The sequence below is a fragment of the Phaethon lepturus genome, unplaced genomic scaffold (assembly GCF_000687285.1).
Source record: "Phaethon lepturus isolate BGI_N335 unplaced genomic scaffold, ASM68728v1 scaffold19318, whole genome shotgun sequence".
In the NCBI taxonomy this organism is placed as follows: domain Eukaryota; kingdom Metazoa; phylum Chordata; class Aves; order Phaethontiformes; family Phaethontidae; genus Phaethon; species Phaethon lepturus.
The window spans coordinates 16,019-40,368 of NW_010557133.1; the positions used below are offsets into that span (position 1 = coordinate 16,019).

Sequence of the window (24,350 nt, forward strand, 5' to 3'; positions counted from 1 at the left end):
ATATTCTGCAGTTTAATAGTGTGGAAAGAAAATAGTACATAATTGAACTTTCCATATAGTTTTATTTCATACCTGCTAATATTTGTCACGAGAAGTACTGCACATTCTTACTCTCTATTTATTTTCTCTTGGTTATTTAATTTTGTTTTAAACCTCAACCACCAATCACTTACTTTCCAAGCAGAAGTCAGCTTAGTCTCCTCCCATACAAAAGTGTTTTCCTAATTGTAATCTTTCTCCTTTAGTTGTACTGTATTACCTTTGAGATGGGTTGACCAGCACTATAAGCAGTTTTTAAAATGTGTGGGCAGGCAATGTATTCATGAAGCTTATTTCTTATTTTTTTTGCTTTTCTGATGATTCTTCATTTGCCTTTTGATTGTTACTGATTATTGGGCCATACTTACTTACTGTTCCCAGCTAATGCCTGCCTAATGTTCAAGATGATTTGGAACCAGCTGTTGTATGTGTACTTGTAATTTTCTCCACGTTTTCCCCTAGTGTACTCGGGTCTTTCCATTCCTCTGCAATTTCCAGCTAATAGGCTTCCAACTCATACAAGGTACTGTTATGTAGTTATACTGAGAAAATGATCTTACTACTCCATCTGCATTAATACCATCAACATGTGTTGGTTTTTGTTTGAAAAGGGATTAGGATAGTACTGAAATGTAGGTGGTCAGTGTTTTGTGTGTACTATCCTTAGGACAGGAGACAAGCAATAAATTTAATTTACTTGGATGTCCAATGTGACAGACGCTTTTCTATGTCTTCCCAGAGTGCATAGAAATATTACACAAAAATTTACGTCATTCTTGATTAAATTATGGGCCCCTGTAATGGTTAGAAGGCAGTGAAATGTGTCATTATTATCCGATTAGTAAAGAGGTATTCTTAAAAGTAATCAAATCCATTGACCAGTAATGGTGAATAATACCATTTGAATCCTCTGTCATACTGATGGAAAAAAAAAAAAAAATCATTACAGGAATTGCAGTGTCATTAAAACCTGTGGAAAAGCTGTCAGTGAAGTTTGAATGATGTTAGACCTTTTTTAATTAACCCCCCAATCTAATTTTCTGCCGTGATGTCAATCCATGATGATGGCAACAGCACAGGGCAGCCTGGAGGGTGTTACTTCATTCTTTTTTTGTTCAGTAGCACATGGAGACCTTTCCCAGAGCATCCCTACCTATTCCTTGGAACTTACCGCTTCTGTTCCTGTTACGGTCCAGGGGACGCAGGGACCACAGCAAGCTCTTTTCCCACTTCCCTCCCAAGTTCTTTTATCTCTTTCAGGGTACGAGAAGGCTCATGCAACGTACCTCATTTTTCAGTGCATCCCATGTCAATCCCATTCTCGGGCCTCATAGACCCCCACTTTACCAGTCCTGCAAGTCTGCACTGTCAGATTTTGGGTGGAGAAGTATGTGATGCTGGCTAGTAGGGTGAGGGCTAAAGGGCCTACATTGCCTGCTCTGCGCTGCTGCAGTGGGGTGGTCACGCAGCTAACGGGACCCACAATTAGGAGAATGGGTGCCTAGGGATGCTAGTGGACAGCAGAGGAAGAGTAAGCCAAATGGTCCAGAGCAGGCTTTGAGACTAACACTGATGATAGAACAATATCTGTATCAACTTCTTTGTTCTGTCATCCTCTAAGATTTGCAGTATTTCTGGAGATTTTCTGTACTGACTGTATTGGCATTACTGTGGCATCCCTGTTTCCCATCCCTTTTCAGAAGGGTGTAAATTAGGGACTTTGATTCCGAAGTCTTAAACCTGCATTTTTTTATAAAGATTAACTGCTGCTCTAGACTGACCCTTCTGCTCTTTAATGTCCGAGAGTCAATTTGGCATGTTTTGAATACCCACAGAAGTTTCAAATTATATGATCTGTGTATCTGGTTTCTGAACTATTATGCACTTTACCACGTAAAGTCATAGGGTCAAACCTAAAAGCAGTGAGAGCTTTTAAAAGCTTCAATAGCTGGAAATCGGAGTAGGACAAATTAAAATTTGATGATCTTATAGTTAGTATGATTAAGCTCTGTGACACATAGAATGTAACAAACTCTGTATCAGTTGAGCTTCTTAAATTGAGGCCTTTTAAATGGTGCTGTTCCTTTTTTTTTGCGATAAAATCTGTGAATATATAAGCATCCTCCTTTTGTTACATGCTTTTTAGAGGCGATTAATCAGAAATCAGTACTCAAATTGATGCTTGTTGTACAGACACTCATAGAGTTTTTGTTAAAAGAATCTATAATTTATTGGACTTTTTAGTATAGGGAGATGCTTACCTGGGGAATTGACTCTCTGGAGCAGGATGGCCAGTTGCTGTCTGGGTAATGATGGTTGTTTCTGTTGCACGTATCCTTGCTGTGGTTTAGCTGGATTGTGTAAGACTCCCCAAACTGTTGTTACAGTGGATTTTTCTAATCCAGCTGGCAAGTGGTCCTGCGTGACCATTCTAGCATGTGTGGAGCCCTTTTGTATTGATTATCTTAAACAGTCAGAACAGAGGATAGCATACGTGTTCCACCTAACAGGAAGAGGAAACGATTTCTATCAAAATTACTACATACCAGTAACTATGTTTTTGTTTGAGAGCTCTTATAACTTTGTTCATGACATTCAATTACTTCCTTATGCTTTTTTCCTCAAAAATTTTAAAGAATAATTTCACTCACATGCCTGTTAGCTTTCATTGTGAGACAGTTTTGAAAGGGTTTGAAAGCATCCTTCTGTAGGTAATGTTAGTGTTTTTCAAACTTTTTAGATTAGGTCCCCTTCTTGTTTAAAAAAACAAAACTTGTTTAACATTTAAAAGGGGAGCTTTTAGATTACTTCTCCCTCTTCCTGGTCTTCCACATAGCAGCCAAAATCTCTGTCCCCTAACATTCAGCCACTTTAGTTTCCCCTCAGGGTCACAAACTGTAATGTGTTTTCTATGAAAAGATTAAATTTACAAGATTTTATAACTGGCCTAAGCCTCACAGTTTTTCTTTCTCCTTTTTTCCCCTTTCTGGATTCCTCCTGCCAGCTCCCTGTATTTTGTTTTGTCAAGGATGCCTGAACACCTCACAAAAATCTCCCACTTCCGTAGTCTCTTGCACTTCAAGAGCTGCCAGTGTCCTTTCCTTGCTGCTTCCCTCCTGCTCCTCCAGCTTTAAAACCATTGTCCCAGAGGAAAGGAATCTCATTGTTTTATTAGCTATATTCAGGTACTTGGATGAGAGGGCAATATGTGTTTAACTGTAGAAAGACACAAAGACCATGTAGTACAAAATGGAAACTTCAGGTTGTCATGTATGATGATGTATTAAAAAGTTATAATATTTGATAAGTGCATTTGCTAGAATACGGAAGAGCATGATACCGCTCATCCTATAGCTGGGAATTTCCTTAAGCTAATCGAAGACCTTTTCTAGAGGTGTTTGGTTTCTTTGGGTTCTGAATAATTGATAAGGTTTCATCAACTCGCTTCTGTTCACCCAAGCTCCAGGTTAGAGTATCGTGTTGACTATCAGAGCTTCACATCGCGTTTTTTTGGTAGTACCAACTCTGTTCCCATCACTCTCAGGCTGGACTTGGCAGTGAGCATCATCAGTTATGGTGTCATGACTGCCTGTGCATCTGTATTAGAAACAGGATTATTTAATTTTGTAAACTATTGTTAGCAGAGAGGAGGGGGCAGCCTGCTGCAGTTCGGGAGCTGGCATGAGGGGTCAGAGGTACATGCAAAGTCCTTTAAGCCAGCACAGCTGCTGAAAAAAAGTGCTATATGGCACTAGTACCTAACTTGTTTATTAGTTGAAATTACTTTTAAGAGCCCATCCTTTTTCTTTTCTGTCTTCAAAGAACGAGATTTGTTCAAGTCACCATAACAGAATCATTAACGTTGGAAAAGACCTTTAAGATCATCAAGTCCAACCATCAACCCGACACCACCATGCCCACTAAACCATGTCCTGAAGTGCCACGTCCACAGGTTTTTTGAACACTTCCAGTGATGGTGACTCCACCACCTCCCTGGGTAGCCTGTTCCAATGCTTGACCACTCAGTAAAGAAATTTATCCTAATATCTAGGAAATATTATAATATCTATATAATATCCTATATTATCTAGATAATATTATCTATATAATCTATATTGTTTATATAATATTCTATATTATCTACATAATATTATCTGTATTATCTATATTATCTATATAATCTATATTGTCTATATAATATTCTATAATATCTAGGAAAAATTCTCCCCTGGCGCAACTTGAGGCCATTTCCTCTCGTTAATGTATTGGATCACTTCTGTTCTTTCCGTCCCTTTGTTCGCAGGCTAAGGAGTCGTGTGCTTGTTCCCTGCCTCTGCCTTGCTAATACATGAAGTACAACATTTTCCACTTTTTCATTTGTACCTTTCTTGGATACCTTTCTTGTTATCAGAAACTGTTCTTGCTTAGACACATTCACAAACTGCTGCTGTGTCAATCCTCCTCTGGTGACCTCTGTTTTTAATGCCTTTCTTGTCGAGTAGATTAGAAGATAACTCATCCAGAAGGCCAAATAAGCAAGTTAAAAATTAAATAAAAAAAAATTGTGTTTGAAGGAAAAGAAAGACTATGGTTTGGTCAGTGGTTGACGGTTACTTCAGGGGAATGTATTTGCACTTGCCATTTCCTGTTAGCCTAAGGAAAAGGGGTGATCTAGCCATATATTAAAAAAAAAAAATGATGCCGACCTGTTCATTGTCCTGCTTTTTATCTTATGATTATATGTTTAACTGATATTTCAGTCCATACAAGTTCATAATTTTTACTTTGTTATAAGAATAAAAAAAGGAATGGATTTTTTAGAGCATCAGTGTGTTAATTCCTTTAATCCTTTGTTGTTTTTCCTCTCCATCTGCCAAATGTTAACAGGATAAGGGCTTTCAGAGAGATGTTCTTTTATACTTTCAGCATGGTGGATAGTAGGAGCAGGTTTGTAAGTATCTGTATTGCAAAATGCAGAGGATATATTGCTGTAGCACATACTTTTCACTACCAACTTGTTTTTACAAATTTCTGTGCTTTTCTGTTTGCTTCTGGATTCCTAAAATGAAGACACTTAGTGAAGTATCAGGTGGACTTCAATTTTTAATACTGTGATAGGGTTTCTTAGATTTTTTTGACTCTTTAGATATTTTTAGAGGTTTTTTAATAGATTCAGCAACACAGTGTTTCCAGAAGAGAATCTTTTAAGATATGACAGTAAATAGTTCTAGGGCTTAGAGGCAATCTGTACTTAACAAAAGCCACAGCCCAGTGTTCATGTAGCAAATTTCAGTGTTTTAGTTTGGCAGCTAACAGTGGATGAAACAGCTTTTTGTTGGTCATATAGTGTACTGTTTTGACATTTTTTTAGGTTCGTTTAATGTCTTTTAATATCTGTTTAATAGTGTAATAAAGGCTTCTAGAAGTATGATAATTTCTTTATGGCTAACAGACTGCAAAATTTGCACTAATATCAGTCATTGCACTAGCAATCTCTTTTTGCTCAAATGCTGTGGATTTCTTTAGCCATGCTGATTAGTACATTGTAGTTGCAATGGCTGTTCTTTCTTCAAGACATGGATGATTTTATTTCCAGCTCTTCAGAGTCCCATGAAAAACATTGGCCAAAATGTTGCTGCTATTTGCTCAGGTTACATGATTTTTTTCTTTACTTGTGTGCGTGTGTGTGTGTTCGCAAGGCAATTTGTTTAACTGATCTGCAGAAGGAGGTCTGCCTTCCTAGTCTGAATATCTGGGTTACAGTCAAGAAGGGGTGAAAAGGGAGACTTCTCAGCACCATTACCAGGAAATTAAATACTTTGTGAACTGCAGTCTTTTTTAGCAATGTCTTCCTTAATTTCCTAGATTATTAATTTGATTCTTCAGAGCAAGGAAGAGATTTTTGTCAGTTGAAAACATTTTCCTAATGGCAATTGTTATCCAAATGGGTTGGAGAAATGGTTAACTCAATGAATTTTTATATTTTGTAATAATTTTTAAGCACTGATTTATTCTCGGGGTATTTTTTTTCCTGCTCTTATCTTTAACATTCCCTCTAGGGCTCAGTAGTGAGTTTTTTACAAGAATGTCAAAAACAGTAAATAAAAATTTTGAGGATACCAATTTACTGTTTTCTTTTCTAATACCACACAATGTGCAAGTGTTTCTTGTCCTCTCTTCCTCTTTCTCTTTGTTATGTTTCTGATCACAAATAGGTAAGCAGCATTTACTTCTAAAATGGGGCATCTGGTGATAATTAATCTTATCTAGAATCTGCTTCTCAGTGGAATCTAATTAGATTTGTCTTCAGGTAGTTTGTTTCTCTTCTTTTAATTTGTAATGTTACTGTTTCAAACATGGTTTTGGGTGTATGTTCTCTACTTGTATGTCTTAATTTCCCAGAATTGTATATGGTAATCCCCACTATTTAAACATACTGGACAGTTTATATTCTTTCTGGGCTGAATGGGAAAGAGAAGTGAAAGTCTGTACATTATCCAAAATAGATATGACTGCTATTGATAGTTTTTTTTCCTTTGTTTCCTTTCACCAGTTTTCTTTTATGAAAGACTAAGTCCTCTGAGGGATGCATCTTGTTTTGAGAAATATGTGAAAGACCACTGAGCAGAATCCATACTGTGTAACTATTTCATTAGTTTCAAAATACCAGTTGTACTCACACTAATGATGTCATTAATTTCACTAGCCTTAGAATTTGCTGAGCTGTTCGTAGTCTGATAGTTTTTTCACTAATCCACAGATGAACAATTTAAAAATTGCAAAACTGGTGTGGTCATACTTGACTAGTGGTGAAACCTTGTAGTTGTACACATATATTCATGCTGCATTAATAGGAACATACTCATAAAGGAGGAGCCATGTCAGTGTTTTGGGGTGTTATGTGGTAATAGTAAAGGATACTGGTCAATATAAGCAGAGGTTACTGTGGAGTTCACAGTTTGACACAGGTACCTGCATTCATAGAATCTTTGGGTTGGAAGGGACCTTTAAAGGTAGTCTTGTCCAACCCCCCTGCAGTGAGCAGGGACATCATGAACTAGAGCAGGTTGCTCAGAGCCCCGTCCAACCTGACCTGGAATGTTTCCAGGGATGGGGCATCTGCCACCTCTCTGGGCAACCTGTGACAGGGTTTCACCACCAGCATTGTTAAAAATTTCTTCCTTAGATTTAGTCTAAATCTGCCCTCTTTTAGTTTAAAACCATCACCCCTTGTCCTATTGCTACAGGCCCTGCTAAAAGGTCTGTCCCCATCTTTCTTCTAAGCCTCCTTGAAGAACTGAAAGGCTGCAATAAGGTTTCCCCGGAGCCTTCGCTTCTCCAGGCTGAACAAGCCCAACTCCCCCAGTTGTCCTCAGATGAGAGCTGTTCCATCCCTCTGATCATTTTTGTGGCCTCCTCTGGACCCTCTCCAACAGGTCCATGTCTTTGGCATGCTGAGGGCTCCAGAGCTGGACGCAGTGCTGCAGGTGGGGTCTCACCAGAGCGGAGTAGAGGGGCAGAATCCCCTCCCTCGACCTGCTGGCCACGCCGCTTTGGATGCGGGCCGGGATGTGCTTGGCTTTCTAGGCTGTGAGCACACATTGCCGGCTCACGTCTAGGTTCTCATCCACCAGTACCCCCAAGTCCTTCTCAGCAGGGCTGCTCTTGATCCCTTCACCCCCCAGCCTGGATTGATACCAGGGGGTTGCCTTGACCCAGGTGCAGGACCCTGCACTTGGCCTTGTTGAACCTCATGAGGTTCACATGGGCCTATTCCTTGAGGTTGTCCAGGTCCCTCTAGATGGCATCCCGTCCCTCAGGTGTGTCAACCGCACCACTCAGCTTGGTGTCATCTGCAAACTTGCTGAGGGTGCACTCGATCCCACTGTCTGTGTCACTGATGAAGATTTTTACTAAAGAGTACTGGTCCCAGTACAGACCCCTGAGGGACACCACTCATCACTGATCTCTATCTGGACATTGAGCCATTGACCACTACCCTCTGGGTGCCACCATCCAACCAGTTCCTCATTCACCAAACAGCATTATGTATAAGCTTTCAGTTTAGACAGGAAAGACTGCTGTGACTGTAAAGTACGAGCCAAGAGTGAACCACCTCAGTGGTACCTGCCTTCATCAACAGATGATTTTAAAAGTTGCTCAGAAAGACAAGAGCTGTCCTCACTCCATGCTTGCTCTCTGTGGACATTTACAGAGAGCAACTTTCCTGTCTTCACATGTAGTTGATAATTTTTTGATTCTATGATTGTATGATGATTTTAGTAAAGGCCCTCCTAGCTTGTTTATACTGTACTTTTAAATGTTCTCTTAAAAAACTTAGGAACCAATCTCCAGTTGCCAGATTTCCAGTTTCACTTGGCAGAACTTGCCCAATTTTCTTCTTGGCCAATAAAAACAAAAATTTAGTAAATTGAAAATTTTGAGGGAAAGGGATTCCATATAAAAATGGATCACTTAATACTGAATGAAAAAGCTGGAGTCTCAGCCTGTTGCAGTGATGAGCCCTGCTACGTACTTTGGATCCAGATTCCTGTATATTGTGTTATGTCTTGCGATTTCTATGAGCCTGTAAACAGAGTCTGCTGTGAATACTGGTGACAATTAGAGCCCTGTTGCTGAAGAGTAGTGTTGGCTCCATAGGAATAGGCAAACAGGCAGACATCTTCTGTTGGATACATTATCTTTTATTGCAGTAAGGAGGCCGTGTAATATTCTCGATGCTCTTCTCCACTGTGTATGAGTGGTCGTTAGCATAAGATTATAAGAACGTGAAAATTATGATTGTTCTTTTGGTTAATGTGATGTATCTAGACTTTCAAACAAATGATCAAAATATTTCAGAATTCAGAAAACAGTGACTGGCCCAAAGGAAGAAACAAATACAAATATAAAATGTAATAAATATTACAAAGTAATATTACAAAATTACTAATAAATATAATTTTAAGCTTACTGTGATGAAGAAAGATGCTAAAATGAAATAGAAGAAAATTTGCTCTGAATTAAACTCCGTTATTTTCTAAAGTAAAAAAGCATGAAAAGACAGGAAGGAATTTTCCCACATTGAATATTACAGTGAAAGGAATCCAAAATTTCAGGCACATAATCACAGGTTTTCATAATGTAGTGAGTTTATGTACATCTGCTTAGCACCAACCACTGACTGTGTGCCTACTCTTAGGTTTAAGCTTACACTTTGCTGTTTGGCAGAGACTAGATATGTACATGCTGAGCTGTTGTAGCTGAACTGACATCTGGTGACTTTTTAAGGAGAAAGAGTACGATTATAGGGAAAAGAGAAAGCCATTAGATTTAGTCATTGCAGCACCAATTCTGGTCATGGAACATCCAAGTGAGGTAGTTTCTTTCCTCAGAACAAAAGTTCCTGCATTTTGTGATTTAAAAGGTTGGACTTGACAGTAGTAAGCCTTTTAAAAAAATGAGTAGTGAAAGTAAGTTTTTTAAAAGTGTGGAGAAAGATTCCAACAGAAACTGGGTGAGATGATTTCTAGAATGATAATTTCCTATAGAAAGAACAAATATTTTGTCATTGTAAATATTTTCCAGTTAAGATAGTAAAGAGCTAGTACTGTCTTGCTTTTAACTAAGCTCTGTCTACTAACACTGACATGCAGCATATGTACACTTTAGCAACCTAACTGATGACTTATGTTTATACAGTACCTTAATGCTGAATATTTATTATATTTGACTTGAGACTGTAAAAATCATAACTGTAATGATTTTAATACAGGATTTTACAAGGGCATGGCAAGTAAGCAAGTTGTGTTGAAATTGTGGTCCTGGTGTATGTTTGCAAATCCATCTCCTTGGAACTCTGTACCTATTGATGCTTAAAGTTCAAATGCTGTTGCTATGATCAGCAATGTACTAAAATTAAAAAAGTAAGGTAGTAATATATATTTTCTGTTTTGGTTAGGGTGCAAAATTTGGACATCCAATGGGATTAAATCAGGCTCCTCCCCCGCGTTCGTCTGTTCGAAGATCATTTGGAAGATCGAAGCGATTTAGTATTACTCGTTCTCTGGATGACCTTGAGGTAATTAACTTTCACTTAAAACTTAGAAGTGAGTCCTGGAGAAGTACTTATAGTAGTTAATGCTGATCATTAATGAAAGAAATTAAGTAATATCTGCAGTGTAGTAAAGTAACTAATCATCATATGACATTCATGTGAGGGGACTATAGATTTCAGGTATCACCCGACTTTTGCAGTGTTTCTTTAATAGTTTATATTGATGCCAGCAGTGGCCATTCTTTCTGTGGGGGATTTTGACTTTATTTTACCCATCACAGTTTGTCATGTAAAGCAAAACGATATAGTTTTGCCTATCAAAATGTTCATCATGTCTTAGAAATCATTGTAGCATGATATCATATAAAAAACCAAATGCTCATCATATTCTTTTCTGCATTCAGCTGATGATCATAGCATTGAGAAAATTTTTGGGGGTTAAATTTATTGACGGACAAGGCTCTTTACATAACTCCCTAAGGAATGTAGCTTACCAAGTATTGAAGAGTTTTAAAAAATACCTAAATAGTTTTTTCCTCCTTATATGTCGGCTGTTGAGAAAAGGGAATTTGTAATCAACTTGGTGTTGGCCCTTCGTTATGGTGATTTTGTGTCTTTCTGAGTGTAATATAACAACACTATTTCACATCTGTTATAACATCAGCTGATGCCTGGACCTCAGTAGCCAAACCTTAATGATTTTGGCGGAAACAAGGAATGGAAAGCCATCTGAATTTATAAAGCTGCTCATCCTGCTCTGCTGAGAGCCTCCCTTAACCAGCTGTAGGAATACGGCTTCATTGTATCTTCTCTTCTAGTGTGCTTCCTGGGGAAAACCTGACCCATAGTGATGTGAGGGTGAATGGAGAGATTTTTCCCTTCCCCCTTTATTATGCTTATCTGAAAGAAGGTTTCTGGTTGGGGAGAAACGAAAATAGTGCAGACCTCTTGGCATAGGAACCATGTAATATGTATTATACTGCTCTTCAACATGGGAGGGAATGTGGTACACTGATCCCTCTAAATGGGAAGGAGGTGTTTAAAAAAGTGTTTGAGATGGGAGGAGGAAAGGAGATATTCTGAGTTTCCTGCTGCAGGAAAATGTAGGAAGAACGGCATTTTACTGACTCTGAACTAAAGGAGAGGGGAGCTCAGTGCGCTGGATTTTTAGGGAACAGAATATATGGAAGGAGCTTCTGGTGTGCTTAGGGAATGCAGGTAGGAACTCTAATTACTTATTTCTCAGATGTTTTAAAGGACATTTTCGTTGTGGTCTATTTCTGTCTTGTTGTATGAAGCTTTTAAGTGTATTGCTTTTTTTTCTAATAATGAAAAATACTTTTTCATTTCTTTGCACTCGTAACTTTAATACAGTAAGTGTATAACTAAAAAAGAGCAAGATCCTCTGGGTAAATCTGTTTGGGAACTGTGTAGCTACATCATCCTTCATCAGAAAATGGTGATTCATCTACATCAAAAAACTTGCTACTATGTATTACCAGTTTTGACAGAATTTCTGGTCACAGTAAGAGAGAATCTTCTCAGAATATTTAAGAGCCTAGCGTTAGTAATTCATGTGTAATAGGAAAAACATGGTTCACACCACATTCTTCTAGATTGAAATTTCATATAGATTTATGTGCACGTCTCCTATTTTGAGAGTGTGTTTTAAACATCAAGGGTATAGTTTAATTTCTGTTGTAGCTGCTGTTTTACATTGCATAAATATCCGTTAAAATAGGGACTTGGTACTTTCTTTTTGTGAATTTCAGAAAGATGTCAGAGTCGGTGGCCTAAATAGTCCATTTTTATTTCATTATGTCTTAGTAGATATTCATTAGTGTATATAAATTGAGTAGCACCAACAGGAGGGATTGAGCGGCTCTCTGTATTACCCAGTGTCCTAATTATTAAAACTGTTACTTTGGATGGGGAAGCTTGCATTCTAGATCACAATAGGAACTGGACAAAGAAACAATCTGTATTTGGATGAATGCCCTTACTACATGTAGCTATTTGGGTGTGGACTGCTCTCTGACAATAACTTCTTTTCCCTCTGCATGCTATTAGAGATTGATATCCTAACCACCAGGAGAAATACCAACCCAGAGGAGAATTTAAAAAACTTGATAAGTCAAAGTAAAATAGTGTTGAGGCGTTTCAATTTTGGTTCTAACTTTAATGTTGCTACTGCAGCACTTTTCCCAAGTACTGTTACGCTAAGTGTAGTGGTACATAATGTTGTTAGTACATGTTTAGATTGTTTCAGGCCATCTATTTAGAGTTGCTGGAAGAGGAAATAACAATACGAGGAAATTCTTAGAGACTCCACCTTTGGAATAATGATCATGAACATATTATGTAGGCTCCTCAGTTGCTTTTGTGTTCTTTCCAGTTATCTTAGCAGAATGGATAAGGTACTAACCCAAACATTAAATCTGAAAATTAATAAGCTTCTCTGAGCTTGTAGGTTTGATTCCTGCTAGCATCCAACTTAGTCTTCTAAATTGAGCAGTATTAGTAGGTTCATGGAGTTTCTTTTATGGGCATATGCTGAACACTGTTCATTTGCTTATGGCTCTGAGAAGGTTGTATTTGGATTTTTTGTGAAAGTATGAACTTGCTCCTCTTGTCTTTGGAGCTGTAGTGTGTGAAAAACCAACCATCAGTTTTCCTGTCTTCTGCCATAAGGTGGCGTGATTTCTTTGCATTTTTTTTTTTTATAAAATCTATCCAAGCATAAACATTTTATATATATGATTTTAATAAATAAAAACGATGATTACAAGAGAATATTCACCTTTTCTTTTAAATTGTTAGATTATGGCTGGCTATACATGCACAGCCAATATTCTTATAAGGTTAGAATTATCTGTAATGATATAGTTGCCCCTCCTTAAGCATTTTCCTCTTACCTGCAGAAGCTGTATTATGCATAGAAAAAAATGGACAAGTTTGTAGGATTAACCCCTAGATGCTGTTTTTGCTAATAGAACCTGTTTTTTTTAAGGTTATTTTGAATCTGCAGGGATCAAAATAAGATGAGAGTGCAAAATTAATGGATGCAGTTATGCTAAGACTATGGTACGGAAAATGCCTCACAAAACACAAAATACAGAATTCTATTTCTGAATTGTGGAAATTGTGCTTATTCACATCAGGGCTAAATACGATCATCTTGTAAGTTGGAACTGAATTCAGAATATTGGTGTGTCTAGCGTATGCCTTAATTAAGTTGTTTTCACAAGAAATATATTTAGAACTTTTTCTTTATTAAATTACAAGAAATCTGTTTTTATTAAGAACTGAGAGATTCCTATTTTGTATGTAGGAATAACTTTTCCTATGTGAATCATTTGTCATTATGAAATAGTATCCATTAACAAACATGTTAAAATTCTGTGTTTTCCACCAGTTTTACTTTATAGCATGCTTGCTGGTTCATATTTGCAAGGTGTAGCTTAAGCTAAATGGAACTTGCCATTATTTAAGATTATTTAATATTTGGAGTAATGAGGGTACTTTTCTTCCCTGTAGGTAAGTGCCACTAGTCTTGCATGATTCTGTCCTCGCAATGACATTGTTTATAGACTTACAGACATATTAAAAGTGACTCTGTGAGACTGCAGAGACTAGAACACTGCCTTTGTAAAAATTTATATTAAACAGAGTAATCCCTTTACTCATCAACAATTTTGGAATCAGATTCCGAAACGCTTTCAACTGTAGCTCATTCCATTCGTATCTTAATTTTTCTTGAGCTCTGTAAAAATGGGAGACACTTGCAGTATTCCCTTGAAGTCAAACAAATTTAGGTTCCTCCTTGTGGAGGAGAACATTCAAAGCTGAATTTTTCCTGAAAATCGTTGTGACACTTTTGGTATTTCTCTGTAGTTAAAAATAGGGCAGAACAGTATAATGGGAGACATAATATCTTGAGCAAACAAGTGTCAGGGTCTCTGACTATTGTTAAATAATCTTTTAACATAGAGATCTTTTTAAAATTAAAGACTATTTAATTCTTTTAACTAAATATCAGGACAAAAAAGATAGCTGTTGCTGCTTTCCTTCTCATCCTTACCTTATTTTGGAAACCTTAAAGCTATATCCTATATGAAAAAGAACATTTGTTGGATCAAATTTCTAGAGTTTAGTAATGTTGTGAAAGTTGGAATGTATCATAAATTCCTTTTAAAAATCAGTGTGAGGAATTTTGTTAGAATGTTCTATCTTAATGATAACCATTAATAATGTAGTATTATTAGCTGTTATTATAGATAATAGTGCTTGATTTTTTTTCTGTTTTGTTAATTCCACTGAAGCGACTTTTTTTGCATTTCATTTGCTAACTGAAAGCATACAACACATCTCTTTGGTATGAGGTTTTTATACTAATGAATAACATGTCTCTGCTGGATATTAGCTTTGGCATCTGTGGGTGGCAAAACCCCCTAAATGCTCATTTGACTTAATAATGGGTTTTTAAGTGGGTACCTGTCTTTGTTTGACTGATTTAAATAATCAGACAAAGCTTACACAGGGAGATAATAGCTTGTATTAGACCAACTAGTATACTAGGAAAATCAGACGAGAATTGCTAAACATGCCCCGAACTTTTCCCACCCTCTCAGCTGACCTAATAAAAAGTATTAACCCTCCCTGCAGAGCTTGCTTCACTGATATTCTTAGATCATCACCGCAGCCACAAGGCCACCACTATGGCTAGTATAATTACGTGATCTTAATCAAGAGGCCTCTTCATTCTCAGCTTATAATTGTGAATTTAAAATTTGAAAAGAATGTGTGTCTTCATCTTAGAGTTCACCGATATTTTTTTTTTTTTTTTTTTTAGCTATGATAACTTGCCATGGGCTGCCAGTGTGCACAGGTGCTACTGTGTACTACCCTTAAGTATTGCGTCTTTTGCACGTATTTTGCCCTAATTTTTATCTAAGATGTAACTGACCAATTGACAGTTTTGCTGTCTGCTTTCCTGGAAGTGTAGAAAAGGGCAGTTGTGAAATAAAACTGCATGCAAGAATAAAATCTATTTTTGTATGTAAAAGGGAGTTCTGTACTTTTAGCATGTTAATAATAGAGTTCTTAAAGGTCTTAAAGTTCCCGTCTCATATACGTATATTCTAAAGTCTGAATCCTAACATAGGCCAGCCCCTAACACTGCAGTTTTGGAAGCCTCCTGGATCTGTGCCCACAGCCCAGGTTCTTTGTTTCTCTTTTCCCTTTACCAGAACCTCTCCGGTGTGGCTCGGTGGCGTAGCAGTGATGGACAGATCCTGTTTCTTGGAGTGTGCCACTCGGGGTCAGCTTTCAACGCCGAGTGCAAAGCATAAGATGCGTGCTTAATGATTTTACAGTCACATGCTGTAATAGCCCAAACTCTCTTGCTGAACTATAATATATAACTTTAAATAGTGTAAGTTAGTCATGACGTTAAACATCGATTTCTTCACCTTGAATTACTGTAGCGCATGTGATCATGGAGCTGATTGGTAAGGCTTTGAAAGCATCCGGTGGTTTCTGCCAGGCATTCTTCCACTCTGTTCAGCCCTTTGACTGTTGCAGCCCTGGCTGGAGTTGTTGACCTGCTGTGCTGCGCAGCGGCTGCATGCCTGTGCTGGTAAATGGAACAGCGGCAGGACGCAGGCGCAGGCAGGGGGCTGTGATGGTGGTACTGCCACCTTGGTAGAATTGTCATTGATGTGGCTTCATCCTGGGCCAGCTAGTGTATTTTCTCAAATGATCTTGGTTACGGTTTAGCGATTAGCCCTAATAGCTACCATCTCTGTGCCCAGCAGGCAGTTTGGATGCAACCAACTTGATTGATAGGAGGTTGGGAGAGCTTGGTGGTGTGATAGTGGCCAGAAAGCACCAGCTGTCTTTGGAACTACGCAGTAGCTTATGGCACTATTTGTTTGACTAGTACAGATATAGCCAGTATATTTGTGTGTTACTATCATCTTCTGGACGTTGCCTGTGGTGTCCTTTAGTCTTTTTTATTTTTGCTGACATCATTCTTAGTGTGCCTTAAAGATTTCGAAGAGCGACAGTCTTTCACGTTTGGTTCTCTAGACTGCTCTATTAAGAATTTCAAACTCTTTTCAGCATATTCTAGAGGATATTCTTCAGGCTTTTACTTTGGCATGTGTGATCTTATCAGGTACTTTAGTCATATCCATTGTTAGTATCTAAAGGAGGACAACATCGTGCTAGCAGTATACATTTACTTATTTTTTCCACAGATTGTGCACTGGCATTAACCTTAAGTCTTTGCTGGTATTTTATACTCTACCGTAATTTTTAAAGGATTATCAATACATGCTCTAAGTTTTCCTTACATTTATAGACTTTACCATGGAAAGTTCTTATATTCTTCACACTGTTTTGTAAAGTAGCTGACAAAGGTGACTTGGTCAACAGATGTGTACAGTTGTGTGTAACCTCTTGTTTATCGTGAACTAGAGATGCTTCTTTCTAGGTACAATCCAGAACGTTAACTGTGAGTTTTTTTCCAGACACTGACAATACTGGGATTTGTTTTCTGTTATTGCAATTGGTAAAGTGACCATACTTTTGTGATTTTACTGTTTACTCTTTTTTATTGCTTTTGGGTTATTTTCTTTACTTCAGATTCTGGAGAAATCTGCCATGTAAATTTGCATGTAAAAAGCTCAGTAGTCAGAGAATATTCCGAGAGCTGGATCTCATCTCTACTTTCTTTGTGAGATGCGTATGGCAGTGCTCATTCCATACTTTGGGGACTGAGAAGAAACCAACAGTATTGCCTAGGATGGATTCCATAGGGAATTGAGGCCCCATATGTACAAAGGCAGTTGGCACTGCATGGAGAAGTTTCTCCCTGAGGAAGCAATCAGCACATTGTCTGACTCTTGACTCGAGTACTGTCCAGGCCTTATCGCCTCTGGGCTTGGCTCTCCAACATAAGCCAATTTCTGTCACAGAACCAGAGGCACAGTATATGCTTTCAGGGACTAGGGCAGAACCTGTGTTCTTCTTAAGGCCTTACTTCTTGTCAATAGCCAGTATCGACATTCTTAAGATGTGTGATTAAATGGACACAGGTGAATTCATATTCTGTCAGCATCTCTGATGCAGTCATGTTTGTGGAACTACAAGGATCAGCCATGGTGAAGAAGTTAAGGTAACCACCTGAAGCTATAGAGGGGTCAAATAGGTCATATGGGGTTGAGCAATATAAGGTATTGGACCTTGGTTTTGGCTCCATTCCGCTGGTTCTGGTTTCTTTGCGTAGTGATGAAACAGTCCGTGCTTGCTGGATTGGGACTTTTGGTAGGCGGGCAACCTCTTGGGTATGTCTTTCTCCATAACCTTTGGTACCTAGTGTTCTTTTAAAACTGAGCTTGCTCTCTTTGAACTAAAACTCTTTGCTCTCCTGTTCTAATTAATGAGGCATGTTAACCCTCTGACATTAAGGCAAAGTAATGACTTACTGCACTGGGGTCTGTTACTGAAACCCAGAATTATTTGCTGCTTAAGGCTGGCGCTTGCTTCAGTTTCTTATGCTATACTTGTTGATTCAAGAGCATCTTTTAAGGCTGCTCCTCAGAAGGTGAGCAGTGAGGTGAAGTTACTTAAGGTAATAAGGACGAGAGCAATCTCTCAAGATGAGAGCAGGCTGCTTTTATAAGACTGGACGACAAAATGACAGATGAAAATGTATGCAGATAAATGTTAAGCAATGCAAATGAGGCAAAATAGTCCTAGCTTCATACATCAAATGATACATATACGTCTCCAGCTGCCTGTTCCCTCTCAGAAATGAGGTCTTTGAGTTACAAGAGACAGTCCCAGAAAACATCAGCTCAGTATAGTAGCAATGAAACAAAATTCTAAATTATTAATTATTTGGGAAGGAATAGAGGAAAAAGACCCACATAATTACATTGTATAAATCTGTGATTTGCCCACACCTTGAATGTTATGTTCTGGTCTCTTTATTTCAAAAAGTTTACAATATATTAGAAGTGGAAAAGGCATAACGAGTACAGAATCGTGGGTGGCATAGAAAAGTAGTTGGGATTGACTGCTCACTGTCTCCTTCGGGACAAGAAGTCGGCACCATTAATTAAAGGTACCGGGAGCCAGGAGCAAAACAAACAGAAGAACACGATTGTTCATGCAGGAGGTAGGTCGGTCTGTGGGACGCCTCACCACTGAGTGCTGTGGATGCAAGAAATTTGCATGTCCTGGGGGGAAAGTGGACAAGTATTTGGAAAAGAGAGCCACTGGCGATTATTAGGGAGACAAGCCACACCAGATTCAGGAAATGTCCTGAACTAAAAACACCTGGAGTCTGGGAGAGTATCATCAGGGAAATGTCCTGTATGTTGCCCTGTGCTACTCCACAGTAGACGTCTGTGTGTGGCCGTTACTGCAAACATAGTACTAGATTTGATAAACCTGTGTTTTGAACTGACTCTTATGTTGTTAGAATCAAGGACGGGCATTGCTTCTCCTTAACCGTGGGCTTACGGATTGTACTTGGTACAGGAAGCTGCATTACCTTTCACTTGGTGTAAACTTGTTTGTAAAGCCAAGGGCTCACGGACTGTGGTATCTCCTGGGGCAGCGTAAGTGCCGTGGGCTCTGGGAGCACTTGCTGTTTGTGCTACAGCCGTCTGAGGGAGAGGGGACATGCAGCTTTCCTGGGTAGAGCTTCTGCTGCAAAAGAGATGGCCCAGGCAATTCCCAGGTGGGAGTGAGGAACTGGGGGACTGGTTTCATGCCTCTCTTCCTGCATTCCCTCGGCTGCTCTTCCTGTTACCTGGTATGTCTGTTTCTCATGCCACGTGCTGATGGGTGGGGAGGGATTTTTGCTCTGTGAGATGTGGTTAATGTTAGGGAATGAATTAAGGCCTTATTGAATGAACTGAATTGGTATTTCTAGAGTATAATCACAGAATACATATGGCACAAATGATAGCGCTGTAGCTATCCATGAATTGTTTGTGACCCTGTCTCCGTGCTTAAACTGCTGAGATTTTGCCTAGGAGTTGGTACCATTTAATTTTCACTGTCCTCATGGATTTATCAGTCCAGTGAAGTTTAAAAAAAAACAACAGACAGTAAGGGAGTCACCTGTGGAACTTCTAGTAGGTGAGCTACTGTTTTTTATTCAATAACAAAACCTTTAATCTGTTCTTCTGATACTTAAAAAAATATGAAACAAGGAATTTCTTTGAATCAAATACAACAAAAATCCCATCCTCTACTTCCCCCTGGACCAAGGGAATGCAGAAGATGGTATTTAAGCATTATTTGTGGGCAGAAAGCCTGCGCATTTCTTTCTGAAAATACACAGATATTGCTGGTCTGTCTGGAGAGTAGGTGTGGTATTGAAAATTACGAGAATTGTGTTTCACTTGGAACGCAATCCTTGTAAATGCCAATGCCCTGCTTACTCAAAAGAACACGGAGCGTTTTGGTAGGATGAGATGGATTTCATAATATGCATACATGTGATTGTAATCATACTGAGACACGTACCTACATGCCAGAAACTGAAAGAAATTTGCTGTGAGTCTTACAAGTTTTAACTTTTTTTTTAATGTATTTTTAGATTATATTTTAAGTATTTTTAATAGGGATTAATGACCTAGTTCATTCAGATGATACAGTCATCAAAGGAGAATGTATTAAAAATGAGAATACTTCGGAGGAGAAACCGATGTTGACTCAATGCTTAAACAAGTTTGGACAAACGTTTAAGATGGAGTCTTGCAGGCCCTCACCAAATGCGTTTTACATTAGCAGATTCCTCAGCAGCATGCTGTTGTCTTTACAGAAGCTTTATTGTTACCCAGGACCTGCCTAAACAACATTTTAAAAGCTGCCTGTTCCTTTTGATGAGAAGATAGAGAACCAGTATTGAGGGCGGAGAATGTGCTGGGGAGGGAGGAGAATGGGAGAGGTGTTGATAGGGCAACAGGCAGAGAAGCCTCATTTTTTGACTGGACTCCGGAAGAAGTAAATATGTGTTCAGAAAGAGCTTAATAATAAAGTTGAAGGGACTGTTGCTTAACAATGAGCTATTAAACTATTTATACATGGAGAAAACTTTTACTGATAGTCAAGTGTCTGTAAGTATAAAGTTTTGTTTGTCTAAAGCGAACAGAAAACAGGAATATGGTTTAATGAGTAGCCTTCCGAGCTAAGAAATCTTGCAGTGAAATACGATAAATAATGCTTCTAAGGATTCAATGAGGTTTTAAAGAGACAAAGTTCGTAAGTATAAGTATTTAAGTCGACTTTCTATATAAGTTCTATTAGGAAATTAAGAGTACACCATTTTTATAGACATGTTTTAAATCTCTAGCATTGTATTTTTAAAATGTGAATGAGTTTAGTAGATATACAGATATTTCTCTAATTAAGTTTTTTATAAATCTTTCACTTAATTTTCACTATACTTGCACATGTGTGTCCGTAAAGCAAGAATGTCATAAGTACCTTCTAATTGTTAGAGTGTTTTTTTAAGGTGTGCAGCTAAAGTGGTTTTTTTTCTTCCAGCTGGATTTTTATTCAATAAAACAGAATCCAGATGGTGGTGTTATATATTAAAATAACTGAAAATAAAAGTATTTATAGAATACAAAATTTCTGAGGTATAGAGACTTCAGACCAGTTTTAGCTTCTTGTTGCTCAGAAAACACGTATTTTGTAAGTAAAGGTCCTAGCTGCATTATCAAATTTTGAGAGTAATCTTAATTCTTTATGTCTATATATTTCAGAGTGTAATTGTCTTTAATGCTAAAAGTATAGCAGCAAAACTATAAGTTTTTAAAATAAAATAGGAAAGAAACAATTGCAAGGCTTAGGAAGACATATATGCATTGTTTACTTAAAAATTAGTAGTTTTCATTCTCAGTTTGACATTGATTTCCTCAAAATCTATTGATTCTTAAAGGCTCCATCTGCAGTAGTAAGAAATTCAGAAGCAGCTTAATGTGTCTCAGTGATCTGTCACAATCATACCCACCTTAATATATAATGTAATTTTAATTTGCTGTTGGGCTGCAAGTCATCTTCCATGTGGATGAGCAAGTTACACTGTTTCTGCTTGTTTTTATTAGCGGAGAGAATTCAGTTGTCTTAAAATGTTGATCAACAGAAGGAAAAAAACAGAAATTATTTCAAAAACATTTTTGAAAAAGTGTATTTTTTATTATCAGTTTACAGTCAGACTTTACAGAAGTATGTTTCAAAGTTTACAATATGGCTTTCAGAACAAAATATTTGTTTTTAGAGTAGATTTCTGGATGGTATATCTTCCTGAACTTAAGGTATTAAAATGTGTACATCAGTCTGAGAAGTGTAGACAGGCAGCAGGGGGCACTCGGAACAGCAATTTACTTCCAGTCCCTTTACTTCACTGCATTTATTGTATAGGAAGTCTTGGTGTTTAACAAAAACACTAACAAAATTCCAAATAGTTTGGCTTGAAAATATTTCTCGTTACTATTGCCTTGGAATATTAAGGACTTTTATCTTTAAAATTGATAGAGGGAAACAACAGTGTTGTAAATATGAGAATCTTCCCTCTTCTAATCGGTAGCATGTATGCAGTCTGTTTATTATTGAGTAGCTGACAAATCATTGACAAAAATATATCTGGACAGAATCTGGAGAATTAGGGAAAAAAATTATTTTATAGCAAAGTTTTCTTAATTTCTGTGTAGGCTTTTTGATACTCCTGCTTTTTACTTCAGCAACTAGTCAGCGAGCTAAATCATATTCTTAACAGATATTTTTTTCTCTGACTCTCATGCAAGTAGATGTTACGTTCTTTAATGTGAGATTAAAAAAAAGAAATACTTGGTATTGATGAGATTTAAGATTTCTGATGGTGCATTCTGCCAATGTCAAATTTACTTTAGGAATTTGTGTGACTAGTAGCTGGTCCAGGGGATTGCCTCTTTCTAGTTGCCTGGCATTTTTTGTGTGTGTTTTCTTATTTAGGAGTCAGGGATATATTAAATCCTATTCATCTTTTGACAAATTAAAACTAATCAAGCCTTCCTGTCATTCTGTCTTTCTCTTCAGCTTTTTTTGCTGTGAAAACAAATGTATAAAAGAAAGTAAGAGCAGGAAGTGGAGGGAGGGTAGAAAAGAAAAACAGATCAACCATATCTGGGGTCTCTACCCCTTCCCACAGTTTAGCTTCTAAGCAGATGGGTGTGGGTTTACAAATGTTGTCTTTGGTATATCTGAATAAGGTTTTTAAAGCTGTTGTGTCATATTTTAACACTTTCCGTTAATAGCTTTGCACATTAACATTCCTTCTGCTTTTGACCTTTGAACCTTGAGTTGCCTGCTTGGTTTACAAATATGGTGCACAAAATCACAAGATTTTGAATCTGGCAGCTGCTGAAACAACCTGTGAAAATGTAGAGGGATAGGAATTTTTTAAAGGGCTTTCAGAGTCACGTGACATTTCATAGCCATTATCATTAACTGGTACTGTCTAATTGGTAGAGTTTTGCAGTGCTAGTAGAGTCACTGCATGGAAGAAATGTGGATGTGCGATGCTTAGTTCAATGAAATAAAATCAACAACTCTAAAGGTCGGTTTAAGATGAGGGATTATTACGTTTCTAATGCCAAGTGTGAGTGCCTAGAATGTATAAAACCTTGCCCACACGCAGTGTTCCTAACAATATTCGCTAGGGTTGCGCTGGTGAACTGCTAGTCTTGCAGCTACATCCCATTGCATGTGGAGTTATTTTTCTCCGAATCATTCTCATGGGTAACATCCTCACCTGTTAAAACTCTGCTAGTACTCTTGGGCTTTCTAGGTGATTCCTAGAGGACTTAGCTTGAACATTCAGATCTGGACAGGCTGGATCAATGGGCTGAGGTCAATTGTTTGAGGTTTAACAAGGCCAAGTGCCTCTTGGAGAGGAGTGGCTGGAGAGCTGCCCAGCAGAAAAGGACCTGGGGGTGCTGGTTGACAGCCGGCTGAACATGAGCCGGCAATGTGCCCAGGTGGCCAAGAAGGCCAACAGCGTCCTGGCCTGTATCAGAAATAGTGTGGCCAGCAGGAGTAGGGAAGTGATTGTAGCCCTGTACTCGGCACTGGTGAGGCCGCACCTTGCATCCTGTGTTCAGTTTTGGGCCCCTCACTACAAGAAGGACGTTTTGTTGCTGGAGTGTATCCAGAGAAGGGCAACGAAGCTGGTGAGGGGTCTGGAGCACAAGTCTTATGAGGAGCGGCTGAAGGAGGTGGGGTTGTTCAGTCTGGAGAAGAGGAGGCTGAGGGGAGACCTCATTGCTCTCTACAACTACCTGAAAGGGGGTTATGGTGAGGTGGGTGTTTGTCTCTTCTCCCAACTAACTAGCGATAGAACGAGAGGAAATGGCCTCATGTTGCACCAGGGGAGGTTTAGACTGGATATTGAAAACATTTCTTTACTGAGAGAGTGGTCAAGCATTGGAACAGGCTGCCCAGGGAGGTGGTGGAGTCATCATCACTGTAAGTGTTCAAAAAACGTGTGGATGTGGCACTTCAGGACATGGTTTAGTGGGCATGGTGGTGTTGGGTTGACGGTTGGACTCGATCGTAGAGGTCCTTTCTAACCTTAATGGTTCTGTGATTCTATGATTAAGTAAACTCTATTGATAGAAGTGCTTTTTTTTGTGTTACCCCAAAGGGGTGTTCAAAGGAAAGTTCTCTAGCCATTTCTGATCCATTTGTGCTTTTTACTTATCCAGTGTAAGGATTAGTATGCACCTGGTCACCTGCATATTTGCAATGGTGTTGCTGTTTGATTAAAGTATTGACAGTGAAAATACATTCTGCATCCCACTTGCTTTAGTGTCAAGCGAAATCATAGAATCATGGAATAGTATTGCAGTATTTAAAGAGCTTTGGCATTTTTTTCTTTATAAAATTTTAATTTTTTAATACTTATCCACACACAGTAAAACTGTTCTTCTGTGCAAGTACCACAGGACATTTGCTTAAGTCCTAAAATAACAGAGGGTGTAATTTGTAAAACACATTCGTTTCCTGTCTATGCACCCATTTGGTTCCATTGCATTTCTTCATGGTATTAAATACTTCTAGAAGACAGCATTCTAAAGTGCAGTGGTGTGCCTATTCAAACAAGTACTCAATCATAGAATTAACTTTGTCCATTGGAGGAATTTGCTTATGTCTTTGGAAAGCTTGTTAAAGTATGGTTCCTCCATTTTCA

At 38.3% G+C, this 24,350-nt stretch overlaps 1 protein-coding gene across 1 annotated transcript in view; it reads left to right on the forward strand.

Moving 5' to 3' along the window:
* RGS12 (regulator of G-protein signaling 12) overlaps positions 1-24,350 on the forward strand; it is an 85,782-nt gene that overhangs the window by 9,903 nt on the left and 51,529 nt on the right. The window contains exon 2 of the mRNA XM_010292696.1: positions 10,001-10,120. Coding sequence (XP_010290998.1) covers positions 10,001-10,120 — 120 coding nt within the window. The remainder of the gene's footprint in view (positions 1-10,000; positions 10,121-24,350) is intronic.